This window comes from Anomaloglossus baeobatrachus, chromosome 2 (assembly GCF_048569485.1).
Source record: "Anomaloglossus baeobatrachus isolate aAnoBae1 chromosome 2, aAnoBae1.hap1, whole genome shotgun sequence".
NCBI lineage: Eukaryota > Metazoa > Chordata > Amphibia > Anura > Aromobatidae > Anomaloglossus > Anomaloglossus baeobatrachus.
Window position 1 is genome coordinate 792,315,597 of NC_134354.1, and position 26,392 is coordinate 792,341,988.

Here is a 26,392-nt window from a genome sequence, read left to right on the forward strand (position 1 = left end):
GACTCCTCTGTATTTGCTCCTTGTGGTGACTCCTCTGTATTTGCTCCTTGTGGTGACCCCTCTGTATTTGCTCCTTGTGGTGACCCCTCTGTATTTGCTCCTTGTGGTGACTCCTCTGTATTTGCTCCTTGTGGTGACTCCTCTGCATTTGCTCCTTGTGGTGACCCCTCTGCATTTGCTCCTTGTGGTGACCCCTCTGTATTTCCTCCTTGTGGTGACCCCTCTGTATTTGCTCCTTGTGGTGACTCCTCTGCATTTGCACCTTGTGGTGTCTCCTCTGTATTTGCACCTTGTGGTGTCTCCTCTGTATTTGCTCCTTGTGGTGACTCCTCTGTATTTGCACCTTGTGGTGACTCCTCTGTATTTGCACCTTGTGGTGACTCCTCTGTATTTGCACCTTGTGGTGACCACTCTGTATTTGATCCTTGTGGTGACCCCTCTGTATTTGATCCTTGTGGTGACCCCTCTGTATTTGATCCTTGTGGTGACCCCTCTGTATTTGATCCTTGTGGTGACCCCCCCTCTGTATTTGCTCCTTGTGGTGACTCCTCTGTATTTGCTCCTTATGGTGACTCCTCTGTATTTGATCCTTGTGGTGACCCCTCTGTATTTGCTCCTTGTGGTGACTCCTCTGTATTTGCTCCTTGTGGTGACTCCTCTGTATTTGCTCCTTGTGGTGACTCCTCTGTATTTGCACCTTGTGGTGACTCCTCTGTATTTGCACCTTGTGGTGACTCCTCTGTATTTGATCCTTGTGGTGACCCCTCTGTATTTGCCCCTTGTGGTGACTCCTCTGTATTTGCTCCTTGTGGTGACTCCTCTGTATTTGTTCCTTGTGGTAACCCCTCTGTATTTGCCCCTTGTGGTGACTCCTCTGTATTTGCCCCTTGTGGTGACCCCTCTGTATTTGCCCCTTGTGGTGACCCCTCTGTATTTGCCCCTTGTGGTGACCCCTCTGTATTTGCATCTTGTGGTGACCCCTCTGTATTTGCACCTTGTGGTGACTCCTCTGTATTTGCACCTTGTGGTGACCCCTCTCTATTTGCTCCTTGTGGTGACTCCTCTGTATTTGCATCTTGTGGTGACTCCTCTGTATTTGCTCCTTGTGGTGACTCCTCTGTATTTGCTTCTTGTGGTGACTCCTCTGTATTTGCACCTTGTGGTGACTCCTCTGTATTTGCCCCTTGTGGTGACCCCTCTGTATTTGCATCTTGTGGTGACCCCTCTGTATTTGCCCCTTGTGGTGACCCCTCTGTATTTGCCCCTTGTGGTGACCCCTCTGTATTTGCATCTTGTGGTGACCCCTCTGTATTTGCTCCTTGTGGTGACTCCTCTGTATTTGCACCTTGTGGTGACCCCTCTCTATTTGCTCCTTGTGGTGACCCCTCTCTATTTGCTCCTTGTGGTGACTCCTCTGTATTTGCATCTTGTGGTGACTCCTCTGTATTTGCTCCTTGTGGTGACTCCTCTGTATTTGCATCTTGTGGTGACTCCTCTGTATTTGCATCTTGTGGTGACTCCTCTGTATTTGCATCTTGTGGTGACTCCTCTGTATTTGCTCCTTGCGGTGACCCCTCTGTATTTGCACCTTGCGGTGACTCCTCTGTATTTGCACCTTGCGGTGACTCCTCTGTATTTGCACCTTGCGGTGACTCCTCTGTATTTGCTCTCATGAAGTCTTTTCTTTATGGTGGACTTAGATACTTTCTTGAGTGGTCTTCACTTGAGGGGATGTTGTGGTTTTCTTTCACTATAGGAAGGCATTCTGTGGTCATCCACCGCTATTATCGTCCTTGCACGTTCCGGCCTCTTTGAGTTCCAGGCTTTCCAGTGCGCTCATTTTTTTTTTTTAGACTGTACCACACTGTTGCTTTGGCCACTGTTAATATTTCTTCTGTCTCTGATGGATTTCTTCTTTTTCAGCCCTATGACGGTCGGTTTCTCCTCCATTGTGAACTCCTTTGACTGCATTTTGTGGGTTCACAACAACCGTTTCCAAATGCAAAATCTGGAATCAGCTCCAGACCTTTTACTTGCTAAACTGATGATGGGTTAATGAGGGAATTGGCCACATGGCCCATTAGAGAGCTTCTGAGAGAGAAGCTCATGAGGAGGACATAGCTTCCTCTATACACGTCACTAGTGCAGCCACAGCTATATATACTTACTGTATATACTGGGTACAATGTTGTTATCCTGTGTATAAGAAGCATAGAGCTGCACTAGAGGGTGCAGAGAAGAGCGGCCGAGGGAACGGAGGACTGCAGAGGACAGGTTATCAGACTGGGGTTACTGAGTATGAAAACAAAAAGGCTGAGGGCTGATGTTATTACATTGTGCAAAATGTATAAGGGGATGGTACACAGATCTGTAAAAATTACATCTGTGCCTGCGATGGTGGCAACGGTTATCCTCTACTCCTAGAGGAAAGAAGGTTTAATCATAATCACAGACACACATTCTTTACTGTAAGAGCATCAGACTACGCATTCTGTACTGTAACAGCAGTAGTACGATTCTTTTAGTGTAAAAGCAGTGAGTGTGTGGATTATTTTAGACTAAGAGCAGTGAAACTATGGATTCTTTACTGTAAGAGCGGCGAGGCTGTGGATTCTCTAGTAGCGCAAGAGCGGCAAGGCTGTGGCGCCTCTAGCGTAAGAGCGGCGAGGCTGTGGATTCTCTAGTAGCGCAAGAGCGGCGAGGCTGTGGATTCTCTGGTAGCGCAAGAGCGGCGAGGCTGTGGATTCTCTGGTAGCGCAAGAGCGGCGAGGCGGTGGATTCTCTGGTAGCGCAAGAGCGGCGAGGCGGTGGATTCTCTGGTAGCGCAAGAGCGGCGAGGCGGTGGATTCTCTGGTAGCGCAAGAGCGGCGAGGCTGTGGATTCTCTGGTAGCGCAAGAGCGGCGAGGCTGTGGATTCTCTGGTAGCGCAAGAGCGGCGAGGCTGTGGATTCTCTAGTAGCGCAAGAGCGGCGAGGCTGTGGATTCTCTAGTAGCGCAAGAGCGGCGAGGCTGTGGATTCTCTAGTAGCGCAAGAGCGGCGAGGCTGTGGATTCTCTAGCAGCGCAAGAGCGGCGAGGCGGTGGCGCCTCTAGCATAAGAGCGGCGAGGCTGTGGATTCTCTGGTAGCGCAAGAACGCCGAGGCTTTGGATTCTCTAGTAGCGCAAGAGCGGCGAGGCTGTGGATTCTCTAGTAGCGCAAGAGCGGCGAGGCTGTGGATTCTCTAGTAGCGCAAGAGCGGCGAGGCTGTGGATTCTCTAGTAGCGCAAGAGCAGCGAGGCTGTGGATTCTCTAGTAGCGCAAGAGCGGCGAGGCTGTGGATTCTCTAGCGTAAGAGCGGCGAGGCGGTGGATTCTTTAGCGTAAGAGCAGCGAGGCTGTGGATTCTCTAGTAGCGTAAGAGCGGCGAGGCGGTGGATTCTCTAGCGTAAGAGCGGCGAGGCTGTGGATTCTCTAGCGTAAGAGCGGCGAGGCGGTGGATTCTCTAGTAGCGCAAGAGCGGCGAGGCTGTGGATTCTCTAGTAGCGTAAGAGCGGCGAGACTGTGGATTCTCTAGTAGCGCAAGAGCGGCGAGGCTGTGGCGCCTCTAGCGTAAGAGCGGCGAGGCTGTGGATTCTCTAGTAGCGTAAGAGCGGCGAGACTGTGGATTCTCTAGTAGCGTAAGAGCGGCGAGGCTGTGGATTCTCTAGTAGCGCAAGAGCGGCGAGGCTGTGGATTCTCTAGTAGCGCAAGAGCGGCGAGGCTGTGGGTTCTCTAGTAGCGCAAGAGCGGCGAGGCTGTGGGTTCTCTAGTAGCGCAAGAGCGGCGAGGCTGTGGATTCTCTAGTAGCGCAAGAGCGGCGAGGCGGTGGATTCTCTAGCAGCGTAAGCGGCGAGGCTGTGGATTCTCTAGTAGCGCAAGAGCGGCGAGGCTGTGGATTCTCTAGTAGCGCAAGAGCGGCGAGGCTGTGGATTCTCTAGTAGCGCAAGAGCGGCGAGGCTGTGGATTCTCTAGTAGCGCAAGAGCGGCGAGGCTGTGGATTCTCTAGTAGCGCAAGAGCGGCGAGGCTGTGGATTCTCTAGCGTAAGAGCGGCGAGGCTGTGGATTCTCTAGTAGCGCAAGAGCGGCGAGGCTGTGGATTCTCTAGTAGCGCAAGAGCGGCGAGGCTGTGGATTCTCTAGTAGCGCAAGAGCGGCGAGGCTGTGGATTCTCTAGTAGCGTAAGAGCGGCGAGGCTGTGGATTCTCTAGCGTAAGAGCGGCGAGGCGGTGGATTCTCTAGCGTAAGAGCGGCGAGGCGGTGGATTCTCTAGTAGCGCAAGAGCGGCGAGGCTGTGGATTCTCTAGTAGCGCAAGAGCGGCGAGGCTGTGGGTTCTCTAGTAGCGCAAGAGCGGCGAGGCTGTGGGTTCTCTAGTAGCGCAAGAGCGGCGAGGCTGTGGATTCTCTAGTAGCGCAAGAGCGGCGAGGCGGTGGATTCTCTAGCAGCGTAAGCGGCGAGGCTGTGGATTCTCTAGTAGCGCAAGAGCGGCGAGGCTGTGGATTCTCTAGTAGCGCAAGAGCGGCGAGGCTGTGGATTCTCTAGTAGCGCAAGAGCGGCGAGGCTGTGGATTCTCTAGTAGCGCAAGAGCGGCGAGGCTGTGGATTCTCTAGCGTAAGAGCGGCGAGGCTGTGGATTCTCTAGTAGCGCAAGAGCGGCGAGGCTGTGGATTCTCTAGTAGCGCAAGAGCGGCGAGGCGGTGGATTCTCTAGTAGCGCAAGAGCGGCGAGGCTGTGGATTCTCTAGTAGCGTAAGAGCGGCGAGGCTGTGGCGCCTCTAGCGTAAGAGCGGCGAGGCTGTGGCGCCTCTAGCGTAAGAGCGGCGAGGCTGTGGCGCCTCTAGCGTAAGAGCGGCGAGGCTGTGGCGCCTCTAGCGTAAGAGCGGCGAGACTGTGGCGCTTCTAGCGTAAGAGCGGCGAGGCTGTGGATTCTTTAGTGTAAGAGCGGCGAGACTGTGGCGCCTCTAGCGTAAGAGCGGCGAGACTGTGGATTCTCTAGTAGCGTAAGAGGGGCGAGGCTGTGGATTCTTTAGTGTAAGAGCGGCGAGACTGTGGATTCTCTAGTAGCGTAAGAGGGGCGAGGCTGTGGATTCTTTAGTGTAAGAGCGGCGAGACTGTGGCGCCTCTAGCGTAAGAGTGGCGAGGCGGTGGCGCTGTCTGCCACATGATGTAGTAATGGTTGATTCTTTAAACAAGTAGAAGGAGGCTTGGTGGCATGGACCGTAGGGAGCACGTGTAAAATGCGAGGGTCTTCTTGTACCTCCCATGTTTGGATTATACATATGTGAGTATATACGCTGTATCTATGGAGAATGCAGAACACAGACTATAATCTCATCCTCTGCGGATAATCTATGACTACTTCTGTAATGCGCACATGATCCTCATCATCCGCTGTGCCATGATTGGCGTCCTGTTGCTGCGTTTCATCTCCATTATGCAACCTCAGGGTCCATGGACGTTTTCGGTCATTCAGCAGCCGTAAGGCTTGTGTTTAATCCTATCACTGAGGTTCTGCAGCAGCTGAGGAATCTCGTCTCCAGCAGTGGATGTCATGCATGTGCTAGGCCACCAGATGGCGCCGGATTCTCATGAATAAACAGTGCGGTCGTAATGAGGCTTATCATTATACAGAGGTTTATTTTACATCAGTGCCATAAAGTGAGGTCATTATGCGTGATATAAGGATTCGGTGATGGCGGCAGTCGCGCGCGGGCCTCGCCTCTCATCCTCATTCGCTTTTTTAATTTTCAGCAGAAAATAAGCAGAAATCTTTCCATATTGATCCTCGGCTTCTCCGGTGCGGCCTTCATTCCTCATCCCCCCCAGTATAATATCCCCCCCCAGTATAATATCCCCCCCAGTATAATATCCCCCCCCTATATATTACACACAGTAGAGGGGGTTACGTCCCAAGCACAGCGTGTAAATACCGTTAGGTCCAGAAATCTTTGGCCAGTGACTGAATCTTCGTGATTTCAGCTCTGCAGGTCGCTGCTTGTGTTGTCACTGCCCAAATATTTCTGGACCTGTCTATTAAGACGTCCTGTATATTATATCCTTTTTATCCGAAGCCGCCAGAGACGGCGAATCCATCCGATAATCACCATTTTTATTAACCAAGCAGAATTATAGATCTTCAGAGCTGTCGTTCCCACCACTTTACGTCTTCAGCAAGCGCCACGGGAGAGGTGCGGCTTATCTCTTGTGGTGGCGGATGCGGAGGGTCTCAATCTCCTTCATGAGGCGCAGGCAGATCTCGTCCTGATACGGGAGCGCAGCACACTGGACCGACAGCGGCAAACCCACCCCGCCTTCAACAGCCTGCAAAGAGTGTACATACAGGAGAGTCACCAGAGGGGGCGGAAGAGGCGAAACTCTGCAATATATACAGAGAGAGGCACCAGAGGGGGCAGAAGAGGCGAAACTCTGCAATATATACAAAGAGAGGCACCAGAGGGGGCAGAAGAGGCGAAACTCTGCAATATATACAAAGAGAGGCACCAGAGGGGGCAGAAGAGGCGAAACACTGCAATATATACAAAGAGAGTCACCAGAGGAAGCGGAAGAGGCGAAACACTGCAATATATACAAAGAGAGTCACCAGAGGAAGCGGAAGAGGCAAAACACTGCAATATATACAAAGAGAGTCACCAGAGGGGGCAGAAGAGGCAAATGACTGCAATATAAAGAAAGAGAGGCACCAGAGGGGGCAGAAGAGGCGAAACACTGCAATATATACAGAGAGAGGCACCAGAGGGGGCAGAAGAGGTGAAACACTGCAATATATACAAAGAGGAACCAGAGGGTGCAGAAGAGGCGAAACACTGCAATATATACAAAGAGAGTCACCAGAGGAAGCGGAAGAGGCGAAACACTGCTATATACAAAGAGAGTCACCAGAGGGGGCAGAAGAGGCGAAACACTGCAATATATACAGAGAGAGACAAAAGAGGTGAAACACTGCAATATATACAAAGAAAGGCACTAGAAGGGGCATAAAAGGCGAAACACTGCAATATATACAAAAAGGAACCAGAGGGTGCAGAAGAGGCGAAACACTGCAATATGTACAAAGAGAGTCACCAGAGGGGACAGAAGAGGCAAAACACTGCAATATATAGAAACAGAGGCACCAGAGGGGGCAGAAGAGACGAAACACTGCAATATATACAAAGAGAGGCACCAGAAGGGGCAGAAAAGGCGAAACACTGCAATATATACAAAGAGAGTCACCAGAGGGGGCAGAAGAGGCAAAACACTGCAATATGTACAAAGAGAGTCACCAGAGGGGACAGAAGAGGCAAAACACTGCAATATATAGAAACAGAGGCACCAGAGGGGGCAGAAGAGACGAAACACTGCAATATATACAAAGAGAGGCACCAGAAGGGGCAGAAAAGGCGAAACACTGCAATATATACAAAGAGAGTCGCCAGAGGAAGCGGAAGAGGCAAAACACTGCAATATATACAAAGAGAGTCACCAGAGGAAGCGGAAGAGGCAAAACACTGCAATATATACAAAGAGAGTCACCAGAGGGGGCAGAAGAGGCAAAACACTGCAATATATAGAAACAGAGGCACCAGAGGGGGCAGAAGAGGCGAAACACTGCAAAATATACAGAGAGAGGCACCAGAGGGGGCAGAAGAGGTGAAACACTGCAATATATACAAAGAGAGGCACCAGAAGGGGCAGAAAAGGCGAAACACTGCAATATATACAAAGAGGAACCAGAGGGTGCAGAAGAGGCGAAACACTGCAATATATACAAAGAGAGTCACCAGAGGAAGCGGAAGAGGTGAAACATTGCAATATATACAAAGAGAGTCACCAGAGGGGGCAGAAGAGGCAAAACACTGCAATATATAGAAATAGAGGCACCAGAGGGGGCAGAAGAGGCGAAACACTGCAATATATAGAAAGAGAGGCACCAGAGGGGGCAGAAGAGGCGAAACACTGCAATATACACAGAGAGAGGCACCAGAGGAGGCAGAAGAGGACAAAGACTGCAATATATACAAAGAGAGTCACCAGAGGGGGCAGAAGAGGCGAAACACTGCAATATATACAAAGAGATGCACCAGAGGGGGCAGAAGAGGAGAAACACTGCAATATATACAGAGAGAGTCACCAGAGGGGGCAGAAGAGGCAAAACACTGCAATATATACGGAAAGAGGCACCAGAGGGGGCAGAAGAGGTGACACACTGCAATATACACAAAGAGAGGCACCAGAGGAGGCAGAAGAGGCGAAACACTGCAATATATACAAAGAGAGTCACCAGAGGAGGCAGAAGAGGCAAAACACTGCAATATATAGAAACAGAGGCACCAGAGGGGGCAGAAGAGGCGAAACACTGCAATATATACAGAGAGAGGCACCAGAGGGAGCAGAAGAGGACAAAGACTGCAATATATACAAAGAGAGTCACCGGAGAGGGCAGAAGAGGACAAAGACTGCAATATATACAAAGAGAGTCACCAGAGAGGGCAGAAGAGGCAAAACACTGCAATATATAGAAACAGAGGCACCAGAGGGGGCAGAAGTGGCGAAACTCTGCAATATATACAGAGAGAGGCACCAGAGGGAGCAGAAGAGGCGAAACTCTGCAATATATACGGAAAGAGGCACCAGAGGGGGCAGAAGAGGTGACACACTGCAATATACACAAAGAGAGGCACCAGAGGAGGTAGAAGAGGCGAAACACTGCAATATATACATAGAGAGGCACCACAGGAAGCGGAAGAGGCGAAACACTGCAATATATACAAAGAGAGTCACCAGAGGGGGCAGAAGAGGCAAAACACTGCAATATATACAAAGAGAGGCACCAGAAGGGGCATAAAAGGCGAAACACTGCAATATATACAAAGAGAGTCACCAGTGGGAGCGGAAGAGGCGAAACACTGCAATATATACAAAGAGAGTCACCAGAGGGGGAAGAAGAGGCAAAACACTGCAATATATAGAAACAGAGGCACCAGAGGGAGCAGAAGAGGCGAAACACTGCAAAATATACAGAGAGAGGCACCAGAGGGGGCAGAAGAGGTGAAACACTGCAATATATACAAAGAGAGGCACCAGAAGGGGCAGAAAAGGCGAAACACTGCAATATATACAAAGAGGAACCAGAGAGTGCAGAAGAGGCGAAACACTGCAATATATACAAAGAGAGTCACCAGAGGAAGCGGAAGAGGCGAAACATTGCAATATATACAAAGAGAGTCACCAGAGGGGGCAGAAGAGGCAAAACACTGCAATATATAGAAACAGAGGCACCAGAGGGGGCAGAAGAGACGAAACACTGCAATATATAGAAAGAGAGGCACCAGAGGGGGCAGAAGAGGCGAAACACTGCAGTATACACAGAGAGAGGCACCAGAGGAGGCAGAAGAGGACAAATACTGCAATATATACAAAGAGAGTCACCAGAGGGGGCAGAAGAGGCGAAACACTGCAATATATACAAAGAGATGCACCAGAGGGGGCAGAAGAGGAGAAACACTGCAATATATACAGAGAGAGTCACCAGAGGGGGCAGAAGAGGCAAAACACTGCAATATATACAAATAGAGTAACCAGAGGAGGCAGAAGAAGCGAAACACTGCAATATATACAGAGAGAGTCACCAGAGGAGGCAGAAGAGGCAAAACACTGCAATATATAGAAACAGAGGCACCAGAGGGAGCAGAAGAGGCGAAACACTGCAAAATATACAGAGAGAGGCACCAGAGGGGGCAGAAGAGGTGAAACACTGCAATATATACAAAGAGAGGCACCAGAAGGGGCAGAAAAGGCGAAACACTGCAATATATACAAAGAGGAACCAGAGAGTGCAGAAGAGGCGAAACACTGCAATATATACAAAGAGAGTCACCAGAGGAAGCGGAAGAGGCGAAACATTGCAATATATACAAAGAGAGTCACCAGAGGGGGCAGAAGAGGCAAAACACTGCAATATATAGAAACAGAGGCACCAGAGGGGGCAGAAGAGACGAAACACTGCAATATATAGAAAGAGAGGCACCAGAGGGGGCAGAAGAGGCGAAACACTGCAGTATACACAGAGAGAGACACCAGAGGAGGCAGAAGAGGACAAATACTGCTATATATACAAAGAGAGTCACCAGAGGGGGCAGAAGAGGCGAAACACTGCAATATATACAAAGAGATGCACCAGAGGGGGCAGAAGAGGAGAAACACTGCAATATATACAGAGAGAGTCACCAGAGGGGGCAGAAGAGGCAAAACACTGCAATATATACAAATAGAGTAACCAGAGGAGGCAGAAGAAGCGAAACACTGCAATATATACAGAGAGAGTCACCAGAGGAGGCAGAAGAGGCAAAACACTGCAATATATAGAAACAGAGGCACCAGAGGGGGCAGAAGAGGCGAAACACTGCAATATATATACAAAGAGAGTCACCAGAGGAGGCAGAAGAGGACAAAGACTGTAATATATACAAAGAGAGTCACCAGAGAGGGCAGAAGAGGACAAAGACTGCAATATATACAAAGAGAGTCACCAGAGAGGGCAGAAGAGGCAAAACACTGCAATATATAGAAACAGAGGCACCAGAGGGGGCAGAAGTGGCGAAACTCTGCAATATATACAGAGAGAGGCACCAGAGGGAGCAGAAGAGGCGAAACTCTGCAATATATACGGAAAGAGGCACCAGAGGGGGCAGAAGAGGTGACACACTGCAATATACACAAAGAGAGGCACCAGAGGAGGCAGAAGAGGCAAAACACTGCAATATATAAAAACAAAGGCACCAGAGGAGGCAGAAGAGGCGAAACACTGCAATATAGAAAGAGTGAGGAAACAGAGGGAGCGGAAGAGGCGAAACACTGCAATATATACAAAGAGAGTCACCAGAGGGAGCAGAAGAGGTGAAACACTGCAATATATACAAAGAGAGGCACCAGAGGGGCGGAAGAGGCGAAACACTGCAGTACACAAAGAAAGTCACCAGAGGGAGCAGAAGAGGCGAAACACTGCAATATATACAAAGAGAGTCACCAGAGGGGGCAGAAGAGACGAAACACTGCAATATATACAAAGAGAGTCACCAGAGGGGGCAGAAGAGACGAAACACAGCAATATAAACAGAGAGTCACTAGTGGGTGCAGAAGAGGCGGAACACTGTAAAATATACAAAGAAAGGCACCAGAGGGTGCAGAAGAGGCGAAACACTGCAATATATACATAGAGAGTAACCAGATGCAGAAGAGGAGAAACACTGCAATATATACAAAGAGAGTCACCAGAGGGGGAAGAAAAGGCAAAACACTGCAATATATACAAAGACAGGCACCAGAGGGGGCAGAAGAGGAGAAACACTGCAATATATACAAAGAGATGCACCAGAGGGAGCAGAAGAGGAGAAACACTGCAATATATATAGAGTCACCAGAGGGGGCAGAAGAGGAGAAACAATGCAATATATACAAAGAGAGGCACCAGAGGGGGCAGAAGAGGTAAAACACTGCAATATATACAAAGAGATGCACCAGAGGGGGCAGAAGAGGCAAAACACTGCAATATATAAAAACAAAGGCACCAGAGGAGGCAGAAGAGGCGAAACACTGCAATATAGAAAGAGTGAGGCAATAGAGGGAGCGGAAGAGGCGAAACACTGCAATATATACAAAGAGAGTCACCAGAGGGAGCGGAAGAGGTGAAACACTGCAATATATACAAAGAGAGTCACCAGAGGGGGCAGAAGAGACGAAACACTGCAATATATACAAAGAGAGTCACCAGAGGGGGAAGAAGAGGCAAAACACTGCAATATATACAAAGACAGGCACCAGAGGGGGCAGAAGAGGAGAAACACTGCAATATATACAAAGAGATGCACCAGAGGGAGCAGAAGAGGAGAAACACTGCAATATATATATATATATAGAGTCACCAGAGGGGGGCAGAAGAGGAGAAACAATGCAATATATACAAAGAGATGCACCAGAGGGGGCAGAAGAGGCGAAACACTGCAATATATACAAAGAGATGCACCAGAGGGGGCAGAAGAGGTAAAACACTGCAATATATACAAAGAGATGCACCAGAGGGGGCAGAAGAGGAGAAACACTGCAATATATACAGAGAGATGCACCAGAGGGGGGAGAAGAGGTAAAACACTGCAATATATACAAAGAGATGCACCAGAGGGGGGAGAAGAGGCGAAACACTGCAATATATACAAAGAGATGCACCAGAGGGGGCAGAAGAGGCGAAACACTGCAATATATACGAAGAGATGCACCAGAGGGGGCAGAAGAGGTAAAACACTGCAATATATACAAAGAGATGCACCAGAGGGGGCAGAAGAGGCGAAACACTGCAATATATACGAAGAGATGCACCAGAGGGGGCAGAAGAGGTAAAACACTGCAATATATATAAAGAGATGCACCAGAGGGGGCAGAAGAGGCGAAACACTGCAATATATACGAAGAGATGCACCAGAGGAGGCAGAAGAGGAGAAACACTGCTATTATACAGTGTGTCCACCCATATCCTGTATACACCGCACCTATATACAGCGTGTCCACCCATATCCTGTATACACTGCACCTATATACAGTGTGTCCTCCCATATCCTGTATACACCGCACCTATATACAGTGTGTCCACCCATATCCTGTATACACCTCACCTATATACTGAGTGTCCACCCATATCCTGTATACACCGCACCTATATACAGTGTCCACCCATATCCTGTATACACCGCACCTATATACAGTGTGTCCACCCATATCCTGTATACACTGCACCTATATACAGTGTGTCCACCCATATCCTGTATACACCGCACCTAAATACAGTGTGTCCACCCATATCCTGTATACACCGCACCTATATACAGTGTGTCCACCCATATCCTGTATACACCGCACCTATATACAGTGTGTTCACCCATATCCTGTATACACCGCACCTATATACAGTGTGTCCACCCATATTCTGTATACACCGCACCTATATACAGCGTGTCCACCCATATCCTGTATACACTGCACCTATATACAGTGTGTCCTCCAATATCCTGTATACACCGCACCTATATACAGTGTGTCCACCCATATCCTGTATACACCGCACCTATATACAGTGTGTCCACCCATATCCTGTATACACCGCACCTATATACAGTGTGTCCACCCATATCCTGTATACACGGCACCTATATACAGTGTGTCCACCCGTATCCTGTATACACCGCACCTATATACAGTGTGTCCACACCACATCCTGTATACACCGCACCTATATACAGTGTGTCCACCCATCTCCTGTATACACCGCACCTATATACATTGTGTCCACCCATATCCTGTATACACCGCACCTATATACAGTGTGTCCACCCATCTCCTGTATACACCGCACCTATATACAGTGTGTCCACCCATCTCCTGTATACACCGCACCTATATACAGGGTGTCCACCCATATCCTGTATACACCGCACCTATATACAGTGTGTCCACCCATATCCTGTGTACACCGCACCTATATACAGTGTGTCCACCCATATCCTGTGTACACCGCACCTATATACAGCGTGTCCACCCATATCCTGTATACACCGCACCTATATACAGTGTGTCCACCCATATCCTGTATACACCGCACCTATATACAGCGTGTCCACCCATATCCTGTATACACCACACCTATATACAGTGTGTCCACCCATATCCTGTATACACCGCACCTATATACAGTGTGTCCACCCATATCCTGTATACACCGCACCTATATACAGTGTGTCCACCCATATCCTGTATACACTGCACCTATATACAGTGTGTCCACCCATATCCTGTATACACCGCACCTATATACAGTGTATCCACCTATATCCTGTATACACCGCACCTATATATAGTGTGTGCACCCATATCCTGTATACACCGCACCTATATACAGTGTGTCCACCCATATCCTGTATACACCGCACCTATATACAGTGTGTCCAGCCATCTCCTGTATACACCGCACCTATATACAGAGTGTCCACCCATCTCCTGTATACACCGCACCTATATACAGTGTGTCCACCCATATCCTGTATACACCGCACCTATATACAGTGTGTCCACCCATATCCTGTATACACCGCACCTATATACAGTGTGTCCACCCATATCCTGTCCACCGCCTAAAACTTGAGAACGGCGGCAGCTATAGGCATAGAAGTGGTGTCTAGGTATAGTAAAGTAGCCATGCGTTACACAATGAAACCACCTATAGCGCCACCTGGTGGAAAACAACGGAGTTTTTATCTCGAAAACGGAATGAGACAGAGAAAAAAAGTGAATTACAAAGTTGTAGATCATCATCAATTCAATACGAATCCACACCTTGCACAGAAATGCTGTGATTAGAAGGTGTAAACCTCACAAGGCTGCGGACGTGAAGCGACACCTCATGGAGACCTCCTACAAGTCATTGGGCATGGAGCTGTGTGGCCTCCGCTCACCTGACCTGACCCCATTGCACTTCTTCCTGTGAGGTCACATCACACAGCAGCGACCCCTCCACCAACATTGCAGGACCTACCACCACGTATCACAGACGCTTGTGCAGCCAGATACAGTATGCTGTGCAGAGGCCAGATGTGCATTGCAGCCAGATACAGTATGCTGTGCAGAGGCCAGATGTGCATTGCAGCCAGATACAGTATGCTGTGCAGAGGCCAGATGTGCATTGCAGCCAGATACAGTATGCTGTGCAGAGGCCAGATGTGCATTGCAGCAAGATACAGTATGCTGTGCAGAGGCCAGATGTGCATTGCAGCCAGATACAGTATGTTGTGCAGAGCCCAGATGTGCATTGCAGCAAGATACAGTATGCTGTGCAGAGGCCAGATGTGCATTGCAGCCAGATACAGTATGCTGTGCAGAGGCCAGATGTGCATTGCAGCAAGATACAGTATGCTGTGCAAAGCCCAGATGTGCATTGCAGCCAGATACAGTATGCTGTGCAGAGGCCAGATGTGCATTGCAGGAAGATACAGTATGCTGTGCAGAGTCCAGATGTGCATTGCAGCAAGATACAGTATGCTGTGCAGAAGCCAGATGTGCATTGCAGCACGATACAGTATGCTGTGCAGAGGCCAGATGTGCATTGCAGCAAGATACAGTATTCTGTGCAGAGTGCAGATGTGCATTGCAGCCAGATACAGTATGCTGTGCAGAGTCCAGATGTGCATTGCAGCAGGATACAGTATGCTGTGCAGAGGCCAGATGTGCATTGCAGCCAGATACAGTATGCTGTGCAGAGGCCAGATGTGCATTGCAGCCAGATACAGTACGCTGTGCAGAGGCCAGATGTGCATTGCAGCAAGATACAGTATGCTGTGCAGAGGCCAGATGTGCATTGCAGCCAGATACAGTATGCTGTGCAGAGGCCAGATGTGCATTGCAGCAAGATACAGTATGCTGTGCAGAGGCCAGATGTGCATTGCAGCAAGATACAGTATGCTGTGCAGAGTCCAAATGTGCATTGCAGCAAGATACAGTATGCTGTGCAGAGGCCAGATGTGCATTGCAGCAAGATACAGTATTCTGTGCAGAGTGCAGATGTGCATTGCAGCCAGATACAGTATGCTGTGCAGAGGCCAGATGTGCATTGCAGCCAGATACAGTATGCTGTGCAGAGGCCAGATGTGCATTGCAGCCAGATACAGTATGCTGTGCAGAGGCCAGATGTGCATTGCAGCAAGATACAGTATGCTGTGCAGAGTCCAGATGTGCATTGAAGCAAGATACAGTATGCTGTGCAGAGGCCAGATGTGCATTGCAGCAAGATACAGTATGCTGTGCAGAGGCCAGATGTGCATTGCAGCAAGATACAGTATGCTGTGCAGAGTCCAGATGTGCATTGCAGCAAGATACAGTATGCTGTGCAGAGGCCAGATGTGCATTGCAGCAAGATACAGTATGCTGTGCAGGGCCAGATGTTCATTGCAGCAAGATACAGTATGCTGTGCAGAGGCCAGATGTGCATTGCAGCAAGATACAGTATGCTGTGCAGAGGCCAGATGTGCATTGCAGGAAGATACAGTATGCTGTGCAGAGGCCAGATGTGCATTGCAGCAAGATACAGTATGCTGTGCAGAGGTCAGATGTGCATTGCAGCAAGATACAGTATGCTGTGCAGAGGCCAGATGTGCATTGCAGCCAGATACAGTATGCTGTGCAGAGGCCAGATGTGCATTGCAGCCAGATACAGTATGCTGTGCAGAGGCCAGATGTGCATTGCAGCCAGATACAGTATGCTGTGCAGAGGCCAGATGTGCATTGCAGCCAGATACAGTATGCTGTGCAGAGGCCAGATGTGCATTGCAGCCAGATACAGTATGCTGTGCAGAGGCCAGATGTGCATTGCAGCAAGATACAGTATGCTGTGCAGAGGCCAGATGTGCATTGCAGCAAGATACAGTATGCTGTGCAGAGGCCAGATGTGCATTGCAGCCAGATACAGTATGCTGTGCAGAATCCAGATGTGCATTGCAGCAAGATACAGTATGCTGTGCAGAGGCCAGATGTACATTGCAGCAAGATACAGTATGCTGTGCAGAGGCCAGATGTGCATTGCAGCCAGATACAGTATGCTGTGCAGAGGCCAAATGTGCAGTGCAGCAAGATACAGTATGCTGTGCAGAGTGCAGATGTGCATTGCAGCCAGATACAGTATGCTGTGCAGAGGTCAGATGTGCATTGCAGCCAGATACAGTATGCTGTGCAGAGGCCAGATGTGCATTGCAGCAAGATACAGTATGCTGTGCAGAGGCCAGATGTGCATTGCAGCAAGATACAGTATGCTGTGCAGAGGCCAGATGTGCATTGCAGCAAGATACAGTATGCTGTGCAGAGGCCAGATGTGCATTGCAGCCAGATACAGTATGCTGTGCAGAGGCCAGATGTGCATTGCAGCCAGATACAGTATGCTGTGCAGAGGCCAGATGTGCATTGCAGCCAGATACAGTATGCTGTGCAGAGGCCAGATGTGCATTGCAGCAAGATACAGTATGCTGTGCAGAGGCCAGATGTGCATTGCAGCAGATACAGTATGTTGTGCAGAGCCAGATGTGCATTGCAGCAAGATACAGTATGCTGTGCAGAGGCCAGATGTGCATTGCAGCCAGATACAGTATGCTGTGCAGAGGCCAGATGTGCATTGCAGCAAGATACAGTATGCTGTGCAAAGCCCAGATGTGCATTGCAGCCAGATACAGTATGCTGTGCAGAGGCCAGATGTGCATTGCAGGAAGATACAGTATGCTGTGCAGAGTCCAGATGTGCATTGCAGCAAGATACAGTATGCTGTGCAGAAGCCAGATGTGCATTGCAGCACGATACAGTATGCTGTGCAGAGGCCAGATGTGCATTGCAGCAAGATACAGTATTCTGTGCAGAGTGCAGATGTGCATTGCAGCCAGATACAGTATGCTGTGCAGAGTCCAGATGTGCATTGCAGCAGGATACAGTATGCTGTGCAGAGGCCAGATGTGCATTGCAGCCAGATACAGTATGCTGTGCAGAGGCCAGATGTGCATTGCAGCCAGATACAGGTACGCTGTGCAGAGGCCAGATGTGCATTGCAGCAAGATACAGTATGCTGTGCAGAGGCCAGATGTGCATTGCAGCCAGATACAGTATGCTGTGCAGAGGCCAGATGTGCATTGCAGCAAGATACAGTATGCTGTGCAGAGGCCAGATGTGCATTGCAGCAAGATACAGTATGCTGTGCAGAGTCCAAATGTGCATTGCAGCAAGATACAGTATGCTGTGCAGAGGCCAGATGTGCATTGCAGCAAGATACAGTATTCTGTGCAGAGTGCAGATGTGCATTGCGCAGATACAGTATGCTGTGCAGAGGCCAGATGTGCATTGCAGCCAGATACAGTATGCTGTGCAGAGGCCAGATGTGCATTGCAGCCAGATACAGTATGCTGTGCAGAGGCCAGATGTGCATTGCAGCAAGATACAGTATGCTGTGCAGAGTCCAGATGTGCATTGAAGCAAGATACAGTATGCTGTGCAGAGGCCAGATGTGCATTGCAGCAAGATACAGTATGCTGTGCAGAGGCCAGATGTGCATTGCAGCAAGATACAGTATGCTGTGCAGAGTCCAGATGTGCATTGCAGCAAGATACAGTATGCTGTGCAGAGGCCAGATGTGCATTGCAGCAAGATACAGTATGCTGTGCAGGGCCAGATGTTCATTGCAGCAAGATACAGTATGCTGTGCAGAGGCCAGATGTGCATTGCAGCAAGATACAGTATGCTGTGCAGAGGCCAGATGTGCATTGCAGGAAGATACAGTATGCTGTGCAGAGGCCAGATGTGCATTGCAGCAAGATACAGTATGCTGTGCAGAGGTCAGATGTGCATTGCAGCAAGATACAGTATGCTGTGCAGAGGCCAGATGTGCATTGCAGCCAGATACAGTATGCTGTGCAGAGGCCAGATGTGCATTGCAGCCAGATACAGTATGCTGTGCAGAGGCCAGATGTGCATTGCAGCCAGATACAGTATGCTGTGCAGAGGCCAGATGTGCATTGCAGCCAGATACAGTATGCTGTGCAGAGGCCAGATGTGCATTGCAGCCAGATACAGTATGCTGTGCAGAGGCCAGATGTGCATTGCAGCAAGATACAGTATGCTGTGCAGAGGCCAGATGTGCATTGCAGCAAGATACAGTATGCTGTGCAGAGGCCAGATGTGCATTGCAGCCAGATACAGTATGCTGTGCAGAATCCAGATGTGCATTGCAGCAAGATACAGTATGCTGTGCAGAGGCCAGATGTACATTGCAGCAAGATACAGTATGCTGTGCAGAGGCCAGATGTGCATTGCAGCAGATACAGTATGCTGTGCAGAGGCCAAATGTGCAGTGCAGCAAGATACAGTATGCTGTGCAGAGTGCAGATGTGCATTGCAGCCAGATACAGTATGCTGTGCAGAGGTCAGATGTGCATTGCAAGCCAGATACAGTATGCTGTGCAGAGGCCAGATGTGCATTGCAGCAAGATACAGTATGCTGTGCAGAGGCCAGATGTGCATTGCAGCAAGATACAGTATGCTGTGCAGAGGCCAGATGTGCATTGCAGCAAGATACAGTATGCTGTGCAGAGGCCAGATGTGCATTGCAGCCAGATACAGTATGCTGTGCAGAGGCCAGATGTGCATTGCAGCCAGATACAGTATGCTGTGCAGAAGCCAGATGTGCATTGCAGCAAGATACAGTATGCTGTGCAGAGTCCAGATGTGCATTGCAGCCAGATACAGTATGCTGTGCAGAGGCCAGATGTGCATTGCAGCCAGATACAGTATGCTGTGCAGAAGCCAGATGTGCATTGCAGCAAGATACAGTATGCTGTGCAGAGGCCAGATGTGCATTGCAGCAAGATACAGTATGCTGTGCAGAGGCCAGATGTGCATTGCAGCAAGATACAGTATGCTGTGCAGAGGCCAGATGTGCATTGCAGCCAGATACAGTATGCTGTGCAGAGGCCAGATGTGCATTGCAGCAAGATACAGTATGCTGTGCAGAGGCCAGATGTGCATTGCAGCAAGATACAGTATGCTGTGCAGAAGCCAGATGTGCATTGCAGCAAGATACAGTATGCTGTGCAGAGGCCAGATGTGCATTGCAGCAAGATACAGTATGCTGTGCAGAGGCCAGATGTGCATTGCAGCAAGATACAGTATGCTGTGCAGAGGCCAGATGTGCATTGCAGCAAGATACAGTATGCTGTGCAGAGCCCAGATGTGCATTGCAGCAAGATACAGTATGCTGTGCAGAGGCCAGATGTGCATTGCAGCCAGATACAGTATGCTGTGCAGAGGCCAGATGTGCATTGCAGCCAGATACAGTATGCTGTGCAGAGTCCAGATGTGCATTGCAGCCAGATACAGTATGCTGTGCAGAGGCCAGATGTGCATTGCAGCAAGATACAGTATGCTGTGCAGAGTCCAGATGTGCATTGCAGCCAGATACAGTATGCTGTGCAGAGGCCAGATGTGCATTGCCAGCAAGATACAGTATGCTGTGCAGAGTCCAGATGTGCATTGCAGCAAGATACAGTATGCTGTGCAGAGCCAGATCTGCATTGCAGCAAGATACAGTATGCTGTGCAGAGGCCAGATGTGCATTGCAGCAAGATACAGTATGCTGTGCAGAGGCCAGATGTGCATTGCAGCAAGATACAGTATGCTGTGCAGAAGGCCAGATGTGCATTGCAGCAAGATACAGTATGCTGTGCAGAGGCCAGATGTGCATTGCAGCCAGATACAGTATGCTGTGCAGAGGCCAGATGTGCATTGCAGCAAGATACAGTATGCTGTGCAGAGGCCAGATGTGCATTGCAGCAAGATACAGTATGCTGTGCAGAGCCAGATGTGCATTGCAGCAAGATACAGTATGCTGTGCAGAGGCCAGATGTGCATTGCAGCAAGATACAGTATGCTGTGCAGAGGCCAGATGTGCATTGCAGCAAGATACAGTATGCTGTGCAGAGGCCAGATGTGCATTGCAGCCAGATACAGTATGCTGTGCAGAGGCCAGATGTGCATTGCAGCAAGATACAGTATGCTGTGCAGAGGCCAGATGTGCATTGCAGCAAGATACAGTATGCTGTGCAGAAGCCAGATGTGCATTGCAGCAAGATACAGTATGCTGTGCAGAGGCCAGATGTGCATTGCAGCAAGATACAGTATGCTGTGCAGAAGCCAGATGTGCATTGCAGCAAGATACAGTATGCTGTGCAGAGGCCAGATGTGCATTGCAGCAAGATACAGTATGCTGTGCAGAGCCAGATGTGCATTGCAGCCAGATACAGTATGCTGTGCAGAGGCCAGATGTGCATTGCAGCCAGATACAGTATGCTGTGCAGAGGCCAGATGTGCATTGCAGCCAGATACAGTATGCTGTGCAGAGTCCAGATGTGCATTGCAGCCAGATACAGTATGCTGTGCAGAGGCCAGATGTGCATTGCAGCAAGATACAGTATGCTGTGCAGAGTCCAGATGTGCATTGCAGCCAGATACAGTATGCTGTGCAGAGGCCAGATGTGCATTGCAGCAAGATTACAGTATGCTGTGCAGAGTCCAGATTGCATTGCAGCAAGATACAGTATGCTGTGCAGAGGCCAGATCTGCATTGCAGCAAGATACAGTATGCTGTGCAGAGGCCAGATGTGCATTGCAGCAAGATACAGTATGCTGTGCAGAGGCCAGATGTGCATTGCAGCAAGATACAGTATGCTGTGCAGAGGCCAGATGTGCATTGCAGCAAGATACAGTATGCTGTGCAGAGGCCAGATGTGCATTGCAGCCAGATACAGTATGCTGTGCAGAGGCCAGATGTGCATTGCAGCAAGATACAGTATGCTGTGCAGAGTCCAGATGTGCATTGCAGCAAGATACAGTATGCTGTGCAGAGGCCAGATGTGCATTGCAGCAAGATACAGTATGCTGTGCAGAGGCCAGATGTGCATTGCAGCAAGATACAGTATGCTGTGCAGAGTCCAGATGTGCATTGCAGCAAGATACAGTATGCTGTGCAGAGGCCAGATGTGCATTGCAGCAAGATACAGTATGCTGTGCAGAGGCCAGATGTGCATTGCAGCAAGATACAGTATGCTGTGCAGAGGCCAGATGTGCATTGCAGCAAGATACAGTATGCTGTGCAGAGGCCAGATGTGCATTGCAGCCAGATACAGTATGCTGTGCAGATCCAGATGTGCATTGCAGCAAGATACAGTATGCTGTGCAGAGGCCAGATGTGCATTGCAGCAAGATACAGTATGCTGTGCAGAGGCCAGATGTGCATTGCAGCCAGATACAGTATGCTGTGCAGAGGCCAAATGTGCAGTGCAGCAAGATACAGTATTCTGTGCAGAGCCCAGATGTGCATTGCAGCAAGATACAGTATGCTGTGCAGAGGTCAGATGTGCATTGCAGCCAGATACAGTATGCTGTGCAGAGGCCAGATGTGCATTGCAGCAGATACAGTATGCTGTGCAGAGGCCAGATGTGCATTGCAGCAAGATACAGTATGCTGTGCAGAGTCCAGATGTGCATTGCAGCAAGATACAGTATGCTGTGCAGAGGCCAGATGTGCATTGCAGCAAGATACAGTATGCTGTGCAGAGGCCAGATGTGCATTGCAGCAAGATACAGTATGCTGTGCAGAGTCCAGATGTGCATTGCAGCAAGATACAGTATGCTGTGCAGAGGCCAGATGTGCATTGCAGCAAGATACAGTATGCTGTGCAGAGGCCAGATGTGCATTGCAGCAAGATACAGTATGCTGTGCAGAGTCCAGATGTGCATTGCAGCAAGATACAGTATGCTGTGCAGAGGCCAGATGTGCATTGCAGCAAGATACAGTATGCTGTGCAGAGGCCAGATGTGCATTGCAGCAAGATACAGTATGCTGTGCAGAGGCCAGATGTGCATTGCAGCAAGATACAGTATGCTGTGCAGAGGTCAGATGTGCATTGCAGCAAGATACAGTATGCTGTTGCAGAGGCCAGATGTGCATTGCAGCCAGATACAGTATGCTGTGCAGAGGCCAGATGTGCATTGCAGCCAGATACAGTATGCTGTGCAGAGGCCAGATGTGCATTGCAGCAGATACAGTATGCTGTGCAGAGGCCAGATGTGCATTGCAGCAGATACAGTATGCTGTGCAGAGGCCAGATGTGCATTGCAGCCAGATACAGTATGCTGTGCAGAGGCCAGATGTGCATTGCAGCAAGATACAGTATGCTGTGCAGAGGCCAGATGTGCATTGCAGCAAGATACAGTATGCTGTGCAGAGGCAGATGTGCATTGCAGCCAGATACAGTATGCTGTGCAGAATCCAGATGTGCATTGCAGCAAGATACAGTATGCTGTGCAGAGGCCAGATGTGCATTGCAGCAAGATACAGTATGCTGTGCAGAGGCCAGATGTGCATTGCAGCCAGATACAGTATGCTGTGCAGAGGCCAAATGTGCAGTGCAGCAAGATACAGTATCTGTGCAGAGTGCAGATGTGCATTGCAGCCAGATACAGTATGCTGTGCAGAGGTCAGATGTGCATTGCAGCAAGATACAGTATGCTGTGCAGAGGCCAGATGTGCATTGCAGCAAGATACAGTATGCTGTGCAGAGCCCAGATGTGCATTGCAGCAAGATACAGTATGCTGTGCAGAGGCCAGATGTGCATTGCAGCAAGATACAGTATGCTGTGCAGAGGCCAGATGTGCATTGCAGCCAGATACAGTATGCTGTGCAGAGGCCAGATGTGCATTGCAGCAAGATACAGTATGCTGTGCAGAGGCCAGATGTGCATTGCAGCAAGATACAGTATGCTGTGCAGAGGCCAGATGTGCATTGCAGCAAGATACAGTATGCTGTGCAGAGGCCAGATGTGCATTGCAGCAAGATACAGTATGCTGTGCAGAGGCCAGATGTGCATTGCAGCAAGATACAGTATGCTGTGCAAAGGCCAGATGTGCACTGCAGCCAGATACAGTATGCTGTGCAGAGCCCAGATGTGCATTGCAGCCAGATACAGTTTGCTGTGCAGAGGCCAGATGTGCATTGCAGCAAGATACAGTATGCTGTGCAGAGGGCCAGATGTGCATTGCAGCAGATACAGTATGCTGTGCAGAGCCCAGATGTGCATTGCAGCAAGATACAGTATGCTGTGCAGAGGCCCAGATGTGCATTGCAGCAAGATACAGTATGCTGTGCAGAGGCCAGATGTGCATTGCAGCAAGATACAGTATGCTGTGCAGAGGCCAGATGTGCATTGCAGCAAGATACAGTATGCTGTGCAGAGGCCAGATGTGCATTGCAGCAAGATACAGTATGCTGTGCAGAGGCCAGATGTGCATTGCAGCAAGATACAGTATGCTGTGCAGAGGCCAGATGTGCATTGCAGCAAGATACAGTATGCTGTGCAGAGGCCAGATGTGCATTGCAGCAAGATACAGTATGCTGTGCAGAGGCCAGATGTGCATTGCAGCAAGATACAGTATGCTGTGCAGAGGCCAGATGTGCATTGCAGCAAGATACAGTATGCTGTGCAGAGGCCAGATGTGCATTGCAGCCAGATACAGTATGCTGTGCAGAGGCCAGATGTGCATTGCAGCAAGATACAGTATGCTGTGCAGAGGCCAGATGTGCATTGCAGCAAGATACAGTATGCTGTGCAGAGGCCAGATGTGCATTGCAGCAAGATACAGTATGCTGTGCAGAGGCCAGATGTGCATTGCAGCAAGATACAGTATGCTGTGCAGAGCCAGATGTGTATTGCAGCAAGATACAGTATGCTGTGCAGAGGCCAGATGTGCATTGCAGCCAGATACAGTATGCTGTGCAGAGGCCAGATGTGCATTGCAGCAAGATACAGTATGCTGTGCAGAGGCCAGATGTGCATTGCAGCAAGATACAGTATGCTGTGCAGAGGCCAGATGTGCATTGCAGCAAGATACAGTATGCTGTGCAGAGGCCAGATGTGCATTGCAGCAAGATACAGTATGCTGTGCAGAGGCCAGATGTGCATTGCAGCAAGATACAGTATGCTGTGCAGAGGCCAGATGTGCATTGCAGCAAGATACAGTATGCTGTGCAGAGTGCAGATGTGCATTGCAGCAAGATACAGTATGCTGTGCAGAGGCCAGATGTGCATTGCAGCAAGATACAGTATGCTGTGCAGAGGCCAGATGTGCATTGCAGCAAGATACAGTATGCTGTGCAGAGGCCAGATGTGCATTGCAGCAAGATACAGTATGCTGTGCAGAGGCCAGATGTGCATTGCAGCAAGATACAGTATGCTGTGCAGAGGCCAGATGTGCATTGCAGCAAGATACAGTATGCTGTGCAGAGGCCAGATGTGCATTGCAGCCAGATACAGTATGCTGTGCAGAGGCCAGATGTGCATTGCAGCAGATACAGTATGCTGTGCAGAGGCCAGATGTGCATTGCAGCCAGATACAGTATGCTGTGCAGAGGCCAGATGTGCATTGCAGCCAGATACAGTATGATGTGTAGCATGGAGAGGCCAGATGTGCATTGCAGCAGGATACAGTATGCTGTGCAGAGGCCAGATGTGCATTGCAGCAAGATACAGTATGCTGTGCAGAGGCCAGATGTGCATTGCAGCAAGATACAGTATGCTGTGCAGAGGCCAGATGTGCATTGCAGCAAGATACAGTATGCTGTGCAGAGGCCAGATGTGCATTGCAGCAAGATACAGTATGCTGTGCAGAGGCCAGATGTGCATTGCAGCAAGATACAGTATGCTGTGCAGAGGCAGATGTGCATTGCAGCAAGATACAGTATGCTGTGCAGAGGCCAGATGTGCATTGCAGCAAGATACAGTATGCTGTGCAGAGGCCAGATGTGCATTGCAGCAAGATACAGTATGCTGTGCAGAGGCCAGATGTGCATTGCAGCAAGATACAGTATGCTGTGCAGAGTCCAGATGTGCATTGCAGCAAGATACAGTATGCTGTGCAGAGGCCAGATGTGCCATTGCAGCAAGATACAGTATGCTGTGCAGAGGCCAGATGTGCATTGCAGCAAGATACAGTATGCTGTGCAGAGTCCAGATGTGCATTGCAGCAAGATACAGTATGCTGTGCAGAGGCCAGATGTGCATTGCAGCAAGATACAGTATGCTGTGCAGAGGCCAGATGTGCATTGCAGCAAGATACAGTATGCTGTGCAGAGGCCAGATGTGCATTGCAGCAAGATACAGTATGCTGTGCAGAGGTCAGATGTGCATTGCAGCAAGATACAGTATGCTGTGCAGAGGCCAGATGTGCATTGCAGCAAGATACAGTATGCTGTGCAGAGGCCAGATGTGCATTGCAGCAAGATACAGTATGCTGTGCAGAGGCCAGATGTGCATTGCAGCCAGATACAGTATGCTGTGCAGAGGCCAGATGTGCATTGCAGCCAGATACAGTATGCTGTGCAGAGGCCAGATGTGCATTGCAGCCAGATACAGTATGCTGTGCAGAGGCCAGATGTGCATTGCAGCCAGATACAGTATGCTGTGCAGAGGCCAGATGTGCATTGCAGCAAGATACAGTATGCTGTGCAGAGGCCAGATGTGCATTGCAGCCAGATACAGTATGCTGTGCAGAGCCATGATGTGCATTGCAGCAAGATACAGTATGCTGTGCAGAGGCCAGATGTGCATTGCAGCAAGATACAGTATGCTGTGCATGAGGCCCAGATGGCATTGCAGCAGATACAGTATGCTGTGGCAGGATGCCTGATGTGCATTGGCAGCAGATATCAGTATGCTGTGCAGAGGCCAGATGTGCATTGCAGCAAGATACAGTATGCT

The 26,392-nt window shown here is 49.6% G+C and overlaps 1 protein-coding gene across 1 annotated transcript in view; it reads right to left on the minus strand.

Annotated features, from left to right (window-relative positions):
- Window positions 1–5,855: 5,855 nt before the first annotated feature.
- Window positions 5,856–26,392, minus strand: part of LOC142292363 (vitamin D3 hydroxylase-associated protein-like) — a 116,000-nt gene continuing 95,463 nt past the window's right edge. Inside the window, exon 16 of the mRNA XM_075337680.1 lies at window positions 5,856–6,334. Within this exon, the coding sequence (XP_075193795.1) occupies window positions 6,209–6,334 (126 nt within the window). The 3' untranslated portion in view covers window positions 5,856–6,208. The remainder of the gene's footprint in view (window positions 6,335–26,392) is intronic.